The sequence below is a fragment of the Pipra filicauda genome, unplaced genomic scaffold, assembly GCF_003945595.2.
Source record: "Pipra filicauda isolate LSUMZ 115617 unplaced genomic scaffold, ASM394559v2 scaffold28_size6257848_pilon, whole genome shotgun sequence".
NCBI classification, from domain to species: Eukaryota; Metazoa; Chordata; class Aves; order Passeriformes; family Pipridae; genus Pipra; species Pipra filicauda.
Window position 1 is genome coordinate 4,126,308 of NW_024104409.1, and position 18,529 is coordinate 4,144,836.

The window sequence follows — 18,529 nt, forward strand, 5'->3', positions numbered from 1 at the left end:
CTTGTGGGTGAGAAAGAGCCAGGCTTTGCTGGGGGATATGTGAAGGACTGTTCTGGGAATATGACGCCCCTCCTTCAGTGTGCTCTTTCTGCATGATGATTTCCAGTGCTGCCAACATTTGAGTGCATATGGTAAAGGCTTTAGTTTAATTATAATCAAGTTATTGCTTTTTAAAATAATGAGTTTTATATTTCTTAATAGAAGTAAGCAGATCTGCTTTGAGTTGTTTTTTATGATGATTTTGGAAGCTATATGGTATCAATGTAGTGATACGGCAAGGTTTGCATTTCCTTGGTAATTCTGTGGTTTATTGTGTCAAAATATAAACAGGAATGAGTTGTCTTTAAAAAAAATAACAAATTAAGTATGTCCCTGATTACTAATCTTTGTCTGGCACAATCACAGTATTTTTTTTTTTTGGAAGTTCACGATTCAAAAAAGCATTGGGATATAGGCAGGATAAATATTTTAAAAATTATTAATAATGTATTTACATTATATTAACTGAGGCTGAGAAGTCCACTCAACATTGAGTAATAAAAACACGTCTTTATGTTAATTAGTTTAATGTGGAATAAGAATCAGCAACTTTTTCTGTTTTATATTGGTTGTTTTTTTGAAGGATGAAGTTGTGCAGACAAAAAAGCAGTGGGTAAGATAGCTGTGTAAACTTATATGTGAATTAAATGGTCTAATATAAATTCTGTGTGGAATTCTCTGCTTTTCAGCTATCCAGCTTTAGGACAGAACATCTTTGTGTCTTCATTTTATTTTTGAAGACAAGAACAAAAAAATGTGTGAATGGTCAGGTATCTAGCACTTTTCGAAATTTAATAATGTGTTCTTATCTTTGTGTTTCAAAGTGACAGATTCTCTGGCCCAGTCTGTAGTCCACCATTTAAGATGGATAATGCAGAAAGATCTTCTTGGCCAAGATGTCTTTCTTATTGGGCCCCCTGGGCCTCTCCGGCGATCTATTGCCATGCAGTATCTGGTAAGTATGTTGGTTTAAATTCTTGGAGACATAGTTATTAATGTCAGTTAGTCATTCCTATACTAGACAAGTGGTAAAAAGTTAGTCCTAGAAAATCTTACAGCAAGCTATTTAGGAGGTAAATAAGTTTTTCCATAAATGTGCTTTCCAAAGTTCAATTTTTGTTATAGACAAATAGAAAGTACAGACATTTTAATACATGCTTTTCTGCTTAAACTCCAGGGGGAAAAAAAATGAGTTGGAAAACTGTGTTACCATATGCTATCACAAATGGAGAAACAGTTTGTTCTCGGCATTATGTATGTTAGAAGATTAAGATATCTGCCTACTGTTACAGACAACAAATCGTTTTTACTTCATTACATAAAAAAAACAAATGAAGGAAAGGATTTAGTAAAGAAGTGTTCTGAGTAACATTTGGGAACAGTTATTATGAGTGATTAAAGTAGATGCATGTATGATCCTCTCTTGGAATGTGGGAAGGCCTTGCCTACGTCCATCTGCATGAACCATGGGAGCAACATGTACAAAATTTCTCATTTAAAAAGTCAGTGCCCTTAAATGATCAGGAGGAGAGGGTTGTTTGCCCCCAAAAGTGATGTGGGTAGGACTTGGTCTACCATGAGCTGTAACTGGAATCTGGTTGGGCAGAGGGATCGCAAATGGAGGTGTGTAAACAGTAGTCATAAAAATCAGTCATTCCTTTCAAAATCAAAAGATACTAATTCAAATACTAACTCTCAGAGGTAAAGCATAAAAGAGAAAGCTGCAAGATTTGAACTATGCAAAAGAGAGAAAAGATTTCTTAATTCAGCAAACCAGATGTGCTACTCGATAGCTTGATGCATTCCTTAAAAAAATGAGAAGAGTTTGGTATAACCTAAAAAGAGGACTTAGAAAACACCTGATATCCAGGCATGGGACATAGAATGTGTGTTGTTATTTATGCCACTGACTTTACGCACTTGAGATCTATTAGAAAGGCTGCAGCTTACTGATTCAGTGCCATGCCAAAAAACTATGGGAAGGCTGGTCTTTCCGTGTAAGCTGATATGTGCTGTGGTGCCTTTAATGAAGATACATAAGCCTGGAAAAGTTTTATCTGCTGTTACTGAAAGCTTTTACTATGTATTCATATACATGGGGCTAGCTGTTGAAAAAACAGTCTGTTTTTTTCCTTTAATTAAAGAAAGTGCAATTTTATCTACCTGCAACATAAAGGACTTGGTGGCTTTGTAACCAGTAGGCACTGAGAAAGTGGAAAGGAAATAATTTTCATAGGGTTTCATATCTTTGCTTTATTCTTTTCATACAACTGTAGTTAAAAGATGCCTCATAAGAAAGTTCTGTTAAATCAGTGGTACCTTTAATTGAGGAGTAAGGACTAAGAGCATGTCATCATGAGTCCATTTCCTAAGCAGAATGCGTGATAACCCAGATATGGAAATAGCAGGAATATCAGTTAAATAAATATCAGTTAAAAAAACATGTGTTTTTTTATTTTTATTCATGATTTTCAGATGCTGATTGTTTTTTGGGGGCCAGAACCAGAAGATTAACTTAAAGAATTTTACAGATGTTCAATGGAAAGAATATATAGCTGGTTATTTTGGTTTTGGGGAAAACAAAAGTTTATTGAGCAGAAATTGAAACCATTTTGTTTCAGGCAGAACACACTGTAAACATTTTAAAAATAAGAGATATTAGATTTTTTCAGAGTTATTTCAAATCAGTGTGCTGCTGCCTAGAGCTCTTTTGTACAAATGTACCATTAGGCCTATTCTTAAAGTTTACTTACTGAGGTTATAGTCTTACTTTTGTAATAACTTTAATCTGTTGTCCACAGGAGCTAACAAAGCGGGAGGTTGAATATATTGCACTGTCGAGGGACACCACAGAAACTGACCTCAAACAACGACGAGAGATCCGAGATGGTAGTGCTTTTTATCTTGATCAGGCAAGTTGCACTCATGTACCACCTGATAGTTGTTTACAAGTAGTTTGAAGGAAGTAATGGTTTATATGATGAAAAATTAATATATGGATTGATATGTTTCTAATGCAAGTAGAAAGTGTCTTGCACTCTTGATCTCATGATTATCGAAAATGTTGTCTCTACCCAAATCCAAGATTACTCTGTCTCATAAGAGTACTACAGGGTTGATTTAGGCAGACTATTTTTTATATGCTTCTGTAACAACAAGTAAGATCTATTCTGTGCAAGTTAGATCAGAACTACCCTTGGTACGTCTCTTCCCCAATCCTTGTAGCACATTGGATGTATTTCTGAAATTAATCTTCCGATCTAGTTTCATTGCAAAAGAGTCTAGTTCAAGTGTTTCAAACAACTCTGTGTTTTGAAACCCAAGCACAGTAAATGGAGGCAACTGGGAGATGTGGTTTGAAAGCTCACTGCTGATGTGGACTAAAATAATGATTTAAACACTCCTATCGTCAGTATTGCCCCAGATCAGTAGCTGATTTAGTACAGCCATAGAGTGACTTGGGTTAGGTACGGTTTCTCTTCATGAGTTATCAATGACATGTTTCCCTTCTGATTATGCAAGTAAAATACACTTCTGTCTCAGTGTAAAGAGACTAAAGTGTTTTGCTAAGGAGGATGAGTTATGAGGTAGACCAAACTCTTCTCTCTCAGCAATTGTAAATCCGAAATTAAGAGGCTCCAATTGAGGAAGTATGGAAAAAGGAAGAAATAACAACCCTTTATTAAAGGATATATGTATATTGACAAAAACAGTAACAGAACACAAAAACAACTAAGCAATAATCCTGTACCCAAAAGTCCCCTTCAAAAAGGAAACAGTCTGATACTTCTCTGTCCTCTAGTGCAGTTTTAATCGCGGTTGGCAGGAGCGCTGTTGGATCACTGGAGGAGCAGAGCCTGTAGTGCTCAGTGCGGTCAGCAGGGGGCGCTGTTGGGCTCTGGCGGCCACCACGTGGGGGCCCCGGATCACGGGAGAAGCCAAAATGGAGATCTCCCCCCCACCAAGGAGGGGAAGGGGAGAAGGGGAAAGAAGGGCAGTTTCTTTACCACGAAACTCACGTTGTCTGTGGCTGGCTGCGGTCGGGACTCCTCCCTTTCCTTGACGAGCACAAACTCTCTGATGAATTCTGAGCAGATTCGGGCTGGAGACAGGGCACTGTGAAGGCAAGCCGAGGCCGGAGAGGAGCCAGATGGTCAGGTCGAGAGCAAAACGACCTCAAAGCTTGTCCAACACACACACACACACACCTTGACTCTGTTAAGGCAAAAAGTGAAGTGTCCCCCATTTGTAAGGAGAGGAGGAGAAAAAACTCCTCCCCTCTCCCTGCACTTTTTTAGAAGGGCTATTAGCTGGGAATGCAGGTCTGCCAGCTAGTTCTTTTGTATAGTTAATTACCCCTTCCCCCTCCTTGTTCAACATCCTTCTCTTACAGTGGGACAGGGGAAAGGAAAATTTCTGCTTGGATTTTTGGAAAAAGTAAACCTATGACACCTTCATATGAAATGTCCATTTTCCTAGATACTTAAAATTTTTACACAGATTAGGCTTCTAATTACATAAGGTGGGTGAATTCCTCTGATGTAGTATGAACTTAAATGTATTATCTAAAACAGTTTTCAGTTGGTGATGCTGTAGAGGTTAATGATATCACCATCATACAAGTGTTTTTTGAGAGAAAAGATAACCTGAAAGCTCTCTTCTCTGTTTTAAAGAAACATTTTCCTTTTTTTTCCCCTTAAATTCCTGATGATCTCTTTTTCAGCCTGCAGACTTTCAAGAAACCTTTAAACAGACTTTGTTGAAACCACGATATATGACTTTGTGCAATGGAAGATCTTCAGAATGAAGAATTAATAGCTAATCTAAATATATATTTTTTTTTATTTATTTCTAGTAGTTCAGATTGTCTCGTGCTTCTCTGGAAATGTGAGGATTGCACAATATGAGATAATTTGAAGTATTTACTGTGGATTAAGGCTGTAGCTTCTCATTTATCAGAGGATAAGAGCACTTGCGGAGGTTGTGGGATTAACTCCTTGAATCATGTTAGCTCCATGCCTGTTTGCTGTTATGGACAGCCTTATCCTCACACTTGCTATAGGATAGTCAAGGTAATTTAGTGTAGGAGCATTAATTAACTAATGTTTGTAAGGGCCACTGGGGCTGTACTGGGGACTGTAAGAAGCTCACCAAGATGTGAGATGGTCTGTTAACCCTGTATTTGTCTGTAGACACTGATCCCAATGCAAGTATGAGACAGCTTGCTTCGCTTTGTACAAGCTGTTTCGAGTGTTCTCACTCCAGTAAGAACACTCTAGGAAGATTAGCTTTCCAGAGTAAAGGTCTAAGATTACCATCTTCCTCAATGAGTTAGAAATTTTCAGTTAAAAGGTTCTAACCAGAATCCAACACAGTGGTACTTCAGACCAAGACTTTCCTTTAGCAAGATACCATAGTACTAAAATCAGTTGGAATCATGATGTCTTTACTCAGCTCATGTTTTATTCATTGTCTTTGTAGCCAATGTATGGTTAAGCTCTGAACAGAAAATAAGAAAATAAATAATTGGTATTTAGATGAACACTTAGAATATTTGAAACATGGTGTTCCAGCTGAAGTTTTCTCGCCCTACATTTTAGGTAAAGATACGTAAAATATGGTACATACTTGTGTTTAGAACCATCATAGATCTAATTATTCCATTTTATTATTGAGCTATAAAGTTTTACAGGTTACATTGGTGCCTGAATTTTAATTAGTTCATTTAATGATTTTGAGGTTTGCAGATGGCTGTACCAATTCAAAACATTAGAGAAGCCGGACACTACTCTTCTTTAAACCACAGGCCATGAACTGTTTGAAGATAGAGAAAGGTATCAGTAGGTAGCCTTAACAAAATATTCCCTAAAGAGCTTGGATTGCTCCAAGTGGCATAGCTGAGCTAAAGAAAAGGTGAGGAACTGAAGATACTAGGCTCCGCTTTTCAGATTTACCTACTGCTTCCTGTCCTGTGGAATCTCATGCTTGCTCTTTGTGACACCCAAGAGAAGACAGCAAAGTTCGAAAGTCTGGTTTCCAGAACACGCTCTGTATGAATTCTGTGAGTTGAATAAAACTTAGCTGTTGTTTAAGGTAGATGAGGCTCTCTGTATACAAGTCTTAACATAGTACTGTAATTTACACTTTGAATAATAATATACTGTAATGAAACCTGGCATCTTGTGACCAGAAAGAACTTTAATTTAGTGAATCGTCAAGTTTGCAGACCCAGAAGGGTTTGCAAAGTTTTCTGAGTGATTGTTAAGATATTACAGTTGTTTATAGCTCTACTTTTAATAGTGACAGATTAAATGCTATAAATTTTTATCTCAGAGGTTTCCAAACATCTGCTATACTTTAACATGAAGTTACTGAACATAATTGCAGTTAGTTATTTTAAATAGATTTGAAAGGCGGCAATTGGGAAACAGTTACTGTAATTCTGTATTGAAATGTATATTGAAGGGCCAGCGTATCAAATATTCTTGCATATTAGCATTTCTTAGTACTAGAATGAATCAAATGGGAGATTTGGAGTTAGGTAGGTAACAGAGATATCTGAAAAAGGGTTTATTTACCTCAGGAATAGGAGGCCATTAAAAGAAAGTGTAGCAAGGTGAATTTATGCTGATACTTTTGATCTGTTTGGCCCCAGCCACCTGTAGTAGTTTATATTCTCCTTGCCAAGTTCACTGATAAAATAGTGAATTCGTCCTTGGAGGGAGAACTTCTGTATAAACTATTGTAGTTGGTGTTCTACTATTGGTTCGTTGTCTGCCAAGGGCATTTGAAGGAGAAATCGAAGAGGAAGGGAGGAAGGCTCGACCCCTGACTCAGTTAAGGAAGACCCCCAAAGCATACTGCGCGTGCGTTAGGGGATTTCCGAAGTTCTCACGCATGTGCAGAAGAGATGTGCTTACATAATAGGGGGTGGGACTGAGGGCCTCTGGCTGGGCGGTGCTGGCCACACCTGCGGAGGTTGAGGTCACTCAATTAATTGTATAAAAGCAGATAGCGCTTTCTTAGAAGAGAGCTAGCTTTACCTCAAGGACAACGTTGCCTTTGGTGGGGACGCCTGCCAGTTTGTGAACTTACTGACTCTCCAAGGATGCAGCTTCTGCTATGGGTAATTATAGGCATGCTCGGTCGGTAAGATAACTTTATGGGCAACAGCTGGGTAACTGGGGAGGTCATGCTGGGGGCTTATTTCTCTCCTTCTTCCTCCCTTTTGGGTTTGTTTGTTTTGTTGGCCACCTCTTGGTAATAAATATCAGTTTTGTTGAGCTTGCAACGGTGTCTTGGTTTTCAAGATTCAGTATGGTCCCAACCCTCCCTAATACAGAAAGGTAAACATTGAATTGGTAGATTCATTCCCTATTAAACTAATGTAAAATAAAGAATTTATAATGGGGTAATGGTGAATTATTTGTTTTAATTCAAGTACTGACAGCAGAAAATTCTGTTTTCTAGTCTTTACCTTGGGCCATTAATTTTGGCTTTCATCTATAATTCACTATTAAAAGCCTCAAAAATGTCATTATTGCTGTTACTGAGCTAATTAAGTAACCTCTTGATTTTATTCTGTAATTTATTGCATGGGTTAATTATGTTGTATATCAAGCAATTAGTTAAAATCGTATTACATAAATATTTAAATGATACCTTCTAATTTTGCTTTTATTGATAGAAGAGCTTGTCTTGTAGAGTGGTTTTCTGCTTCTATAACTCCTTATAGTTGAGCTGTCAACTTCATTGAACCAGTATGAAGATTCCAAGGAATTAGATTTGATATTTTTTGTCCTTTTTTTTTTCTGATGTGGTTTTGCTTTTTATTGTGTGTGTAAAGGTATAAAAGGCACATCTCTGGTTTACACTCTTATTAGTACAGCCTTCTGCATTAGTAATTATTACATCTAAGGAAATCCTACATTATTTTAGTGTAATAGATGCATTTGGGAGAGCAGCTAAGCCATTTTATTGGTGCTTGAGAGGTGTATTGCTCCAGGATTGTGTCACAAACCATGTTGTCTGAAATGCCTGGTTTTGTTTACCCTGTAACTTCCAGCTTTTGCATAAAATGAAACAAGCTTCCTAAACAAAAACCACTTAATAAAGTGTACAGCCTTTTCTGTTCAAGACAATCAAATTAACTGAGGTTGGAATAAGTATATAGATGTCATATGATTATGTGCTGAAAAATTACAAATTCAATGTCATGTTTTTGAAGATTTGCGGATTAAACTGTATCCACTGAGTGGATATATATGTATATCACTGTCATTTCTGCATATACAGAATTAGACTGTTTTGGAGTATCTTTGAACTATGTGAACATATTCATTTTAATACAATAATTTTACATCCCTAACTGCACCAGCATCATAAGTTACACCATGATAAAATATAAAATTGATTGTCAAGATACCAGAAAAATAATCTTCTAACAAGGCTTGAAAGACTTCTTGTAGCAAACAGTTAAATACCCAGAGTGGCAGAAATGACAGCTTAAACTATCCTGTCTATAAAATGAACATGACATGAAATCCCCTGGAGTAGCACTAAACAGACTTAAGTTTGGTTTCCTTTAATCAAAGCAGAATAGAAAGGGAACTATAAAATCAGACATGAGAATAATTGAATGAAATTATAATAATATTTGAGAGTGAGATTATAATTATATTTGAGAGTGTGTGTGTATGTATTTTTATATGTGTTTGTGTACACAGATAAAAATAAAAATCTTTCTGTATCTTACTAAAGAGCTGTGTAAGGGTAATTCAACTTTAAAAAAATAACCAGTGAGAGCAAATTATTGCTCTCTATCACGGACTAATTCTGTGATTTATTAACTTACTGCTTTGGAGGAGACAGTGGGCTTTTGATGTGCTGGTAAGTTAGCCACAGCAAAGGCATTGTCAGAAAGTATAACTTCATTGACTGACTGTCACTGCAGTATCTGTCTACCTAGAACAAGGAGCGAGAGAGCAAAATTTGTAGAGAGAAGAGATAAGCATTGCACTACTCCAAAAGTGTGAATGTTACTATTTATTTTCTTGTTTTGTCCAACATTGCACAGAAAGAGGGAAACATTAGGTAGAAATCAAGAATATTTGGATGAAGTCAATCTTTATTGTTGTTGACATAGTATATCTTGTATCTAAAAAGAAAATGCATGGTGAGGATCCCTATATAGTAGCCTCTTAACTTTGAGAAGGGATTTTGTTTTAATCATTTGCAATATTTCTTTCATGCTACGAAAAGTGTCAGCATTTAACTTGATTTGTTAGTTGATAGTTCAAACTCTGGTATCTTGTGTTGATGTATCGGGTATGTAGAGGAATGCCTGCGATGTAATGTGGAGGAGTATTAGAACCGTGTATTTATAATTCCTTACAGACTAAAATCAAAAGTGTGAGGTTCTTTTTTCTTATTTTTGTGTCTGTTACATGTATATTCTACTTTCCTTTCAGCTGTTATTTCCTACAATGGGGGAAAGACTAATACTTGGTAATATATGGGGTCTTAATACCCATAGGCAATATGGACTTGATGGATGGTGCTCTGAGTGAAAGTGATTTCTGAGTGATAACCAACTTAATAACTTTTAGATATCTGTCAAATACCTAATTTCCTTTTTATTTTGCTACTCAAAAGGAAGAAAAACTTAAATTACCTTTCTCCCTTATTCTTGTCCTGAAGACAAGAGTTATAGCAAATGAAGATAAAAACCCTCCAAGACGAGAGTTATAGCAAATGAAGATAAAAACCCTCCAAGTTTCTTTGTTTGTAGGTATTTACGCTAGTAAGTCTGTGAAAACACTCAGTTTTCTTGTTCCTGGTTCTGGCTTTGCCCAAGAGGTAAAATGTTTCACGTATCTGATGTAAATATGCTGTTGTACTAATATACCTGTTGTAAAGCAGCTACAATAGCCGGACCCTACCTGTGTGGGGACATGATTTCTTGTAAATACAGTTTGCAGACACTATTGCAAAAACACCTGACTGTCATTTTAGGGTAAGGGGTGATGGAAATAAAACATCATTTGACGTGTGATACTTCAAAAATGGAAAAACAAAAAAGTGGAGAGGAAGCTGAAATCAGTGACTGGAGAAGCAAAAATCAATGACTGTGAAATGAAAGACTGTTCCAGTTCTTGTCACATTAAGATATTTTTGTTCTGATTCACTTCCTAGAGTAAACTTTTCTAGCCAAGTTTTCTGATTTGAAATTCCAATAAACTCAATAGTTTTTTCTTTAGCTGTTTTTCATTCTGTGCCATGGTGTTGCATTATGAATTAGATGCTCACCATTGCAGGCCATTCATCCTCACTGAAACACTAACTACTGCAGACAGCTGGATTCCCTCTGGATACTAACTAGCCTGTCTGACAGTGCTCTTGTATACTGCAATTTCTCTGTCTTTTGTGGGGTTTTCAATAAAAAAAGGAGTGGATAACAGTACCTGTCTTGTAATTTTCCTAACCTCACAGGGGAAAATTCACTATAAAACCTACCCAGAAAACACTTGATTAACTCAGCGGGTAGGCTGAATAGTGAATATGTAGCCCTCTACTCCATTACAGAGTGAAAAAAAAGGTTGAATTTGTTCTTAAGTTACCTTTTTAATTTGACTTATAACATTAGTTACTATTACTTTGATTTTCATAAAACCTGAACATCACATTTGGAATATGTGTAACTCAGTATACTTGTGGCCTAAATTGTAAAATGCGAAACTGTAGTATATCATTGTCTACAAAATGAAAAATTTTGTAACAAAAAACAGACTACACGTTTTTGATAAATAGTAGGTCTGTGTGTCATCTTTCAATGCCTTTATGCATTCAGAAATTTATATTAAATAAATTCTATTTTAAACAACTAGCACAAGGTTTTAAAAATATTTAAGGAAAAAGATTACAGTAATTTTTCATAAAAAGTTGATATTTTTGTTTTTAAACTGGTTGAATATGACTTTAGTAGGCCTTTATGTTACTACATAGTTTTTGTTATTTTGGAGGAAGTCTTATCGTATTCAATCATTTACCAGCAGTTCTGGTCAACTACAAGTGTGATGCCTGTCTGTAAGAACAGTCACAAGGAGAATCCTGGGAACTACAGGTCTGTTAGCCTGACCTTGGTGCCAGGGAAGGGCATGGAGCAGATTATCTTGAGTGCCATCATGTAACATGTACAGGACAACCAGGAAATCAGGCCCAGCCAGCATGGGCTTGTGAAAGGCAGGTCCTGCTTGACCAGCGTGATCTCCTTCTGCGACAAGGTGACCCACGTAATGGATAATGGAAAGGCTGGGGATGTTGTTTACCTAAACTTCTTTAAAGCTTTTGACACTGTTTCCCACAGCATTCTGCTGGAGAAACTGACTGCTCATGACTTGGATGGGTGCTGGGTTAAAAACTGGCAGGATGGCCAGGCCCAGAGAGTGATGGTGAATGGAGTTACATCCAACTGGTGGCCGGTCACCAGTCATGTTTCCCAGGGCTTAGTATTGTGGTCAGTCCTGTTTAACATCTTTTTTGTTAACCTGGATGAGGCAATCGAGTGCACCCTCAGTCAGTTCACAGACAACACCAAGTTGGGTGGGAGTGTTGATCTGCTGGAGGGCAGCAAGACTCTGCAGAGGGATCTGGACAGGCTAGATCAAGGGATTGAGGCCAATGGTATGAGGTTCAGGAAGGCGAAGTACTGGATCCTGTACTTGGATCATAATAACCCCATGCAGTGCTACAGGCCAGGGGAAGAGTGGCTGGAAAGCTGCCCATTGGAAAGGGACCTGGGGGTGCTGGTTCACAACCAGCTGAACATGAGCCAGCAGAGTGCTGAGGTGACCAAGAAGGTCAGTGGTATCCTGGCTTATATCAGAAACAGTGCAGCCAGCAGGACCAAGAAAGTGATTGTCCCTCTGTACTTGGTGCTGTTGAGGCCATACCTTGAGTCCTGTGTTCAGTTTTGGGCCTCTCACTACACGAAGGACACTGAGGTGCTGGATTGAGTCCAACGAAGAGCAGTGAAGCTGATGAAAGGTCTGGAGCACAAGTCTTATGAGGAGCGGCTGAGGGAGCTGGGTTTGTTTAGGTTAAGGGGAGACCTTATTGCTCTCTACAACTACCTGAAAAGAAGTTGTAGAAAGATGGAGGTAGGTCTCTTCTCCCAGGTGACAAGTGACAGGATGAGAGGAAATGGCCTCAAGCTGCACCAGAGGAGGTTTAGATTGGATATTAGAAAAAAATTAGACATTGTTTACAGATATCTTTAAAATTTAGCATAGTAGTTTCCCCAGTAGGAGACAATTTTGTATGCTTCACTGCCCCAACGTGTGTTTGTATGTCGATCTTTAGACTACCTCTAAATTTCTAGAGAGTTTGCTGTTTTCATATCAGTATTATAAAAATTATTATCTTATTGGTTCTTTTGCATCTTTTTAGAAGAATAACATGAGCCATTTACAGTAAATTACAAGCTTTGATCAATGTACTCTTCCTTCCTTGGTAAAATGAGTAATAAAAGCTCCTAACATATTCCATTCTGCATCTCTATAATTTCTTTTTCTGTTACCTGTTACTTGTTGGTTAGTTTGAACAATGTAAATTTTAAAAACTTGATCATTGTATTTGACCCATGGAAATAAATTTAGAAGGTATCAATTTCCTCTGAGTTTTGTGATATTTGTTAGCATGGTAGGTTACAGGGACTCAAACGTCCCCCTCCCTTCACTGGAAAACAGACTGTGCCATGGATTTAATAGTTCAAGTCCTTTTAGCCTGCTGAAGGCAGTCAGCATCATGTTAGCTCAAAACCAGCCAAAGTTTTGTGTTGTCTTTAACATATGGTTGTTAAGGGTCTCTTTTCATCATAAATGACATCTGGACATTACATTGTTGTGATGTTTATGAGATACAAGAATGATTGGAAAGAATTAGGTGGATGAGTTTGTGTGGGATATTGTGCAGGTGGTGGGAACAAGATATTGCATTGGAAGGGACATCTGAAATGTAGGCTACAGATGTTGAGAATCCTTACCTCATTAGTTCTCATGCATTTCAGTAGGTGCATTGTGGTGAGCTTTTTTCTGTCCTTCATCCCTTTCTAACACTCTATAACTTCATCCATGTGTTTATACAGTGTGATTTATGTCAAAACTGGGGTTTACAGCTTCCTGCACTTATATTTTGCAATGCTCAAATGGAGGAGCTCACTGTGGTTCAGCTACAGACAAGTCAATGAAAGTCTGCTTAGGGTTGTCTTGTTTCTAAGGTGGTTTTGCCTTTAAGGGTAAAATACATGTATTTTTAGATGCAGTGTGAAACTGTGGTAAGCGTTCTGTGTCACATATTTGTTGCATAAAGCCATTACAGTGAGATCAGTGCTATGTGAAAGGTTTCTGCTCCCAGCCTGCAGTAGCTGCAGGTATTCCCTGGAGCAGGTATCCAGGTTACCATCCTTCCAGAGCCCTGGGAGCACAGGTGGGAGGCAGCAGCATCTGTCCTCCTCTGATGAGCAAAATAGTCCCTCACTGCAGTGACAGTAAATCTGAAAGTAAACATTTAAGAAATCCCTCTTGGCCTTTTAACAAGTATTTATATGTTTAATCTTAGATTTATTAGCAAGGTTGCATGATATAAGCCCCCCTGTCAAATTTATGTTTGATATTAAACATTTAGAATGAACAAGGCTAGTGAGAGAGGGAGGCAGTGCAACTCTTTCTGGGTTCTCTTTACAGAATTATGAAGATTTGTTTCTTGGAAGCATTTTTAAAAAACGATTTTCAGTGGCAGATTGCAAACTTACTTTCCTTCCTCTGATTTTTTTATTGCATTTTAGTTTCCATACCAATCCATCAATACACAGATAAAACTGAAGTAATGATTCAGAGGATGCCTTGTAGTATGCCTAGCAAAAAGTTACTACTTATTAACAACCAGAATGCAGAAATAGCATAGTTCAGCAAGAGATAGTTCAGCTGTTCTGGTCTTAAGAGCAGACTTTATGCTACTTAACACAAGAATTTTAGAGGTAGATGAAGTGTGCATTACTTAATTGTATTCTGGAGAAAAACTTCCATTATTTCAGATAGGCTTTGAAGATAAATAAAGGAACACAGTTTGGTAGAAGGCCAATCAGAGTACATTAGAACCCATGTTGTGGTCATGGTATTGTTATGGGGTGTCTTTGATTAAGAAGTAAAAAACCATGGTTGTACATTCAGTCTTTCCTGAAGCTGATTGTTAAAGGTACATATAGGTGGGTAAAGATAATTTGAAGCTTATCTTGAAATTTTGTTTTCTCGAGAAATAGAACTTTGACTAACAACTTCGAACAGTTTCCAAGCTCTGTATTTGGTCCTGATGATCAGCAGTCAGCAGTGTAGTAGGCCGCTTCTCAAGATTGCACTGCTAATGAAGAGTATCTTCTTTCTTGAAGTTAATGATTTTTATATACTTCCTAATATTCACTGTCAGCAGTGTCACCCCTACAGCAGATATCCTTCATATACAAGTTCAAGAAAGAGGTTTGTGTTGATACTGGAAGCCTGTCATTTCAGCAAGCCTTCACCCATAATGTGCGTGTCTCAACGTGAGTCAACAAGATTCTATGGATACTCAAAATATTTTGAAACCATATGAACAGAATGTGTATTTTCCTCTGGCTAGTAAAAATCAGTCATAAAGTCTTCACAGACTTATAATGTGCAGAATCCAACCAACTTGGCAAATAAACTGTTTGTTAAAGTGTATTCTGGCTGTATTTCCAGGCTGCGTTTAGACAAAATCGCATTTTGTTCATGCCAGGTATTGGACTGTCTGGTGGAGACTCAGGTTTTCTATTCAAACAGATTGAAACAGATTTTTTACTTGACCAGTGACCTTTCTAGGGAAGAATGTTAATAGAGAATTTATCCTTGGTATACGTTTTATGGGATAAGGAGAAGGGTATTTTATGTTGCCTGTTAGTAGGTTATAATGTCCTCAATGAACAACAACAACAAAATTCATTGCTTATTTAAAGAATTGGTGGTTCAGTGGAAGAGAAATAATCTAAGCATTGTCGCTAATTTTAGCAGGTTTATTCCATGTTCCTCAGATACTGATTGTGAGGCCAGATATAAAAATCTCCTCTTTCTAAGAAAGGAACTTGATCTGGAGATGTGTACCAAGATTTAGTAGTGCCTTTTTTCAGTAGTGTTTACCTGGGTCTGTATTAGATACATTAATGATTAGGGATTATTTCCATTTTAATAGCAATGTGAAAAGCTTATGTTATGGCTAATTTACCAGTTGTTGGTTATGTTTCTAAACTGTGCATAAGAAGCATCTTAATTAGTTAGTCTTATCATTTACTGTCTTCTCAGATGGATCTCTGATTCAGTTGGATGCTTTATAACACATAGCAATCAATTTGTTGTGCAGAACTCTTCGTCTCTATCCTCTTATGCATCCTTTATACCTCTGCTTTCATATATAATTTTTGGGAGTTATTTTTGTATTCTAATGTTTCTCCATTATTCTTTCTCATATCTTCCTTCTTTCTCTCTGACCCAATTTTGGCATCTATTGTATTCATCAGAAGTTTCCATCTAGTATTATATGACAGGTTCTTCTGTAGGAGTTTATGGGAGGCATGATCTAAAGAGACTTCATTTGTCTCCCTTTGTAGCTGTGCTTGTGACTAAAATTGTATTTAAATGTGATAGGAATGCAAAGAAAGACTCTTCGATGCCTCTAAATGTGACCTGTGCCCAAATGTGCCGTGTTGTTATCTGATTACACTTCTGCAAATTGGAGAAGCACAAGAATGCATTGTATTTCAGAGTCTTTTACTGGGCAGTAATTAGGAATATTAGATAGCAAGTGCAGTTAATGTACTTGAGTGAATGTCATTATAATAAGGTTGCACGAAATCACCAGCACAGCTTAGTTTTACATTTTGGCTCAACATTATGCACTTAGATAAGCAGCCATATGTAAACAACAAATTAACTAGAAAGGAAATAATTTTCTATCCCTAAGTCTCCAAAGGATTATAAAGTCAATGGCTGCATTTTTATTCTGGTTTTGTAGAAGACCATATTCAGTCAGGGAATATACTTCTAAATATTTTTTACTTTTTCACTTTTAAAAAAACCGTATTATTTATTAGCACTATTTTGTTTTCATCATCCATGTTTGATTTCAATAGATTTATAATCTAATCAGACTAAACAATGTGCTGAGGATGTATTATGCTGGTGCATATTCTGAAAAATCCAAAGGAATACCAGACCTTTTTCTAAGTATTTTAATATAATTTTCAACTTGTAAAACCACCTTGATTGTATGTTTTCTGTTTAGGTACCTATCCCAGAATTGTTAAAATACCCAAAAGTGCAAAATATTATGTGACATCAAAAAGAAAGGATGTCACATATATTAATATAAACTGTGTATACACTAAAATTCTGCAAAGTTTTATATTTTATTCTGTTGGTACAAAATAGAAGAACTTATTTCTGTCAGTCCCTGTAATAGTTAGGAGATAAAAGTCCAGCTCATGAATGTGTAGCACTGTTAAAGTAGTCAGCTGTCATTCTTCCTGATTGCTACTGATGTGAATCTTATTGATTCTTACAGAAAGAGGCACTGTTTTGGGAAACACTTGGAGGTTCTTTTTCAGCAGGATTTAATGAAATATGGAAGGTTTAATTCTATTATAATATTGTTGTGTTTTTTTTTTTTTAAAAGTGTGCGGTTCGTGCAGCTACTGAAGGCAGAATTCTTGTTCTGGAAGGCTTGGAGAAGGCTGAGCGGAATGTCCTGCCAGTGTTAAACAATTTGCTGGAGAATAGGGAAATGCAGCTTGAAGATGGTCGTTTTCTCATGTCTGCAGAGCGTTATGACAAACTTTTGCAGGTATGGAAATGCTCTTTGGATTTTCCTTTTTCTTTTTTTTTCCTGTTCTTGGTAGTGCTGGAATACTGTTGTGAAGGGGAGAGTACTTACAGATCAAATGGGGGAAATCTCACCAAGGTTTCTGTGGTTTTTTCTGGAATGTTGCATAGAATGAAGTAGGCAGGGTAAGCTATGTGGGAAGTCAAACTATTGTTTTCAAAACCAAAAAGTTTTCATCTGTATCTTGTCTTCACAGGAAAAAGAGTAGTCCATGTTAACCTTATATGAAGCGTGTATGTTTCTAAAACGTGGAACTAAAATATACTTGTGAAAAGATATTTAAGTTGAAATTGTTCCCATGAAGTTCAGATAATGCTTCAACGTTGCAATAGCCTTGTTGCTAAGCCTTTAAAATGTTAGGATACCAAACGAATGAGATCAAGATGAGCGACACTGTATTCATTGGTGCTATTTTGCCTTTAATTTGCAAAAGTATATGTAAAGAGCAATCTAAACTATAGAAAATGGTTAGATTGATAGGAAATGAGATTTTACTCACTAACATTATTTTTTTTTTGACAGTTTCAGTAGTACTTTGCATCTTACTTTCATGTACTGTAGTTGCCAGTCATATACCTGTCAGTCTAACACCTGCTTGCTCACGTTTTCTGTCTACCATACCTAACTGTGGTTAGGTATATAATTCAGACCCATGTGGCACAGGAGGGAAATATGCAGTAAGTCTTCTGTCATTGATCTCAATTGTATGAACTTACCAACTGTGCTGAAGTACCATAGTGAATTTCTAAAAATATGTATATATTTCTTATGCCTCTCATCTGTGGTTAAAATTCTTCTGATCCATGCCTTTTCCAAAAATATTTTATTATATTTAATTAGTAGATGCAGTTATTGGAAGTATTATTATTATATTTCAAAACAAAACTTTTAAAATGTAGTTTTATTTAAAGAATGAAAATGAGAATTCAAACAGATTCATTTGCAAAACATTTTCTTTTCCTTTTTCCATTTAACACTTTTCTAATGATTAAATGTTTCAAAATGAGTGCCTCAGGCAAACTGCTAATAGTTTATGAATTAAATAAATCTCTTGCTACAGTATTAAATCTAATATTGTTGTTTTATTGTTTGGGGAATATTGTATTATATAAACTAATGTTCATTTTTCTTCTCCTGTGTGAATAATTACTGTGCATCTAGGTCTGAAGGAAATGTACTCATGTGTGGTTTCAAGGAAGTCTTAACTGTGATGTGGAAAGATAAAGACTGCATTTTTGGGTGTAATGAATCCTTTACTTGACAATAATACATAAAGGAGGCTAGTTTTGTATTATTTAATATAATACAACATAATTTTTAAATGGAAGTTTTAAAATGGAGATTTTAGTTGCTTTTACACTTGTAATAGGGGGTGAAGAAGAAAAAAGCTTGTTCGTGGTAACCCAATTCTAATATTTTAGAGTAAAATAAATTTTGTGGTCTGTTTATTTTCTGTTCTTCATAAAAACAGTCTTATATTGGTACCTTTTCACATGATGTAATGTAAGGTAGCATCACAACAGGCACCACCATCTGTGGGGTT

The 18,529-nt window shown here is 36.6% G+C and overlaps 1 protein-coding gene across 2 annotated transcripts in view; it reads left to right on the forward strand.

Annotated features, from left to right (window-relative positions):
* VWA8 (von Willebrand factor A domain containing 8) overlaps positions 1-18,529 on the forward strand; it is a 181,776-nt gene that overhangs the window by 21,283 nt on the left and 141,964 nt on the right. The window contains exons 1-4 of one of the 2 annotated variants that reach the window (XM_039382906.1): positions 16-131; positions 864-994; positions 2,841-2,951; positions 16,780-16,947. In XM_039382906.1, coding sequence (XP_039238840.1) covers positions 911-994; positions 2,841-2,951; positions 16,780-16,947 — 363 coding nt within the window. In that variant the 5' untranslated portion in view covers positions 16-131; positions 864-910. Of the gene's footprint in view, positions 1-15; positions 132-863; positions 995-2,840; positions 2,952-16,779; positions 16,948-18,529 lie in introns of those variants that run through there. The other variant, XM_027720277.2, reaches the window with a different exon arrangement.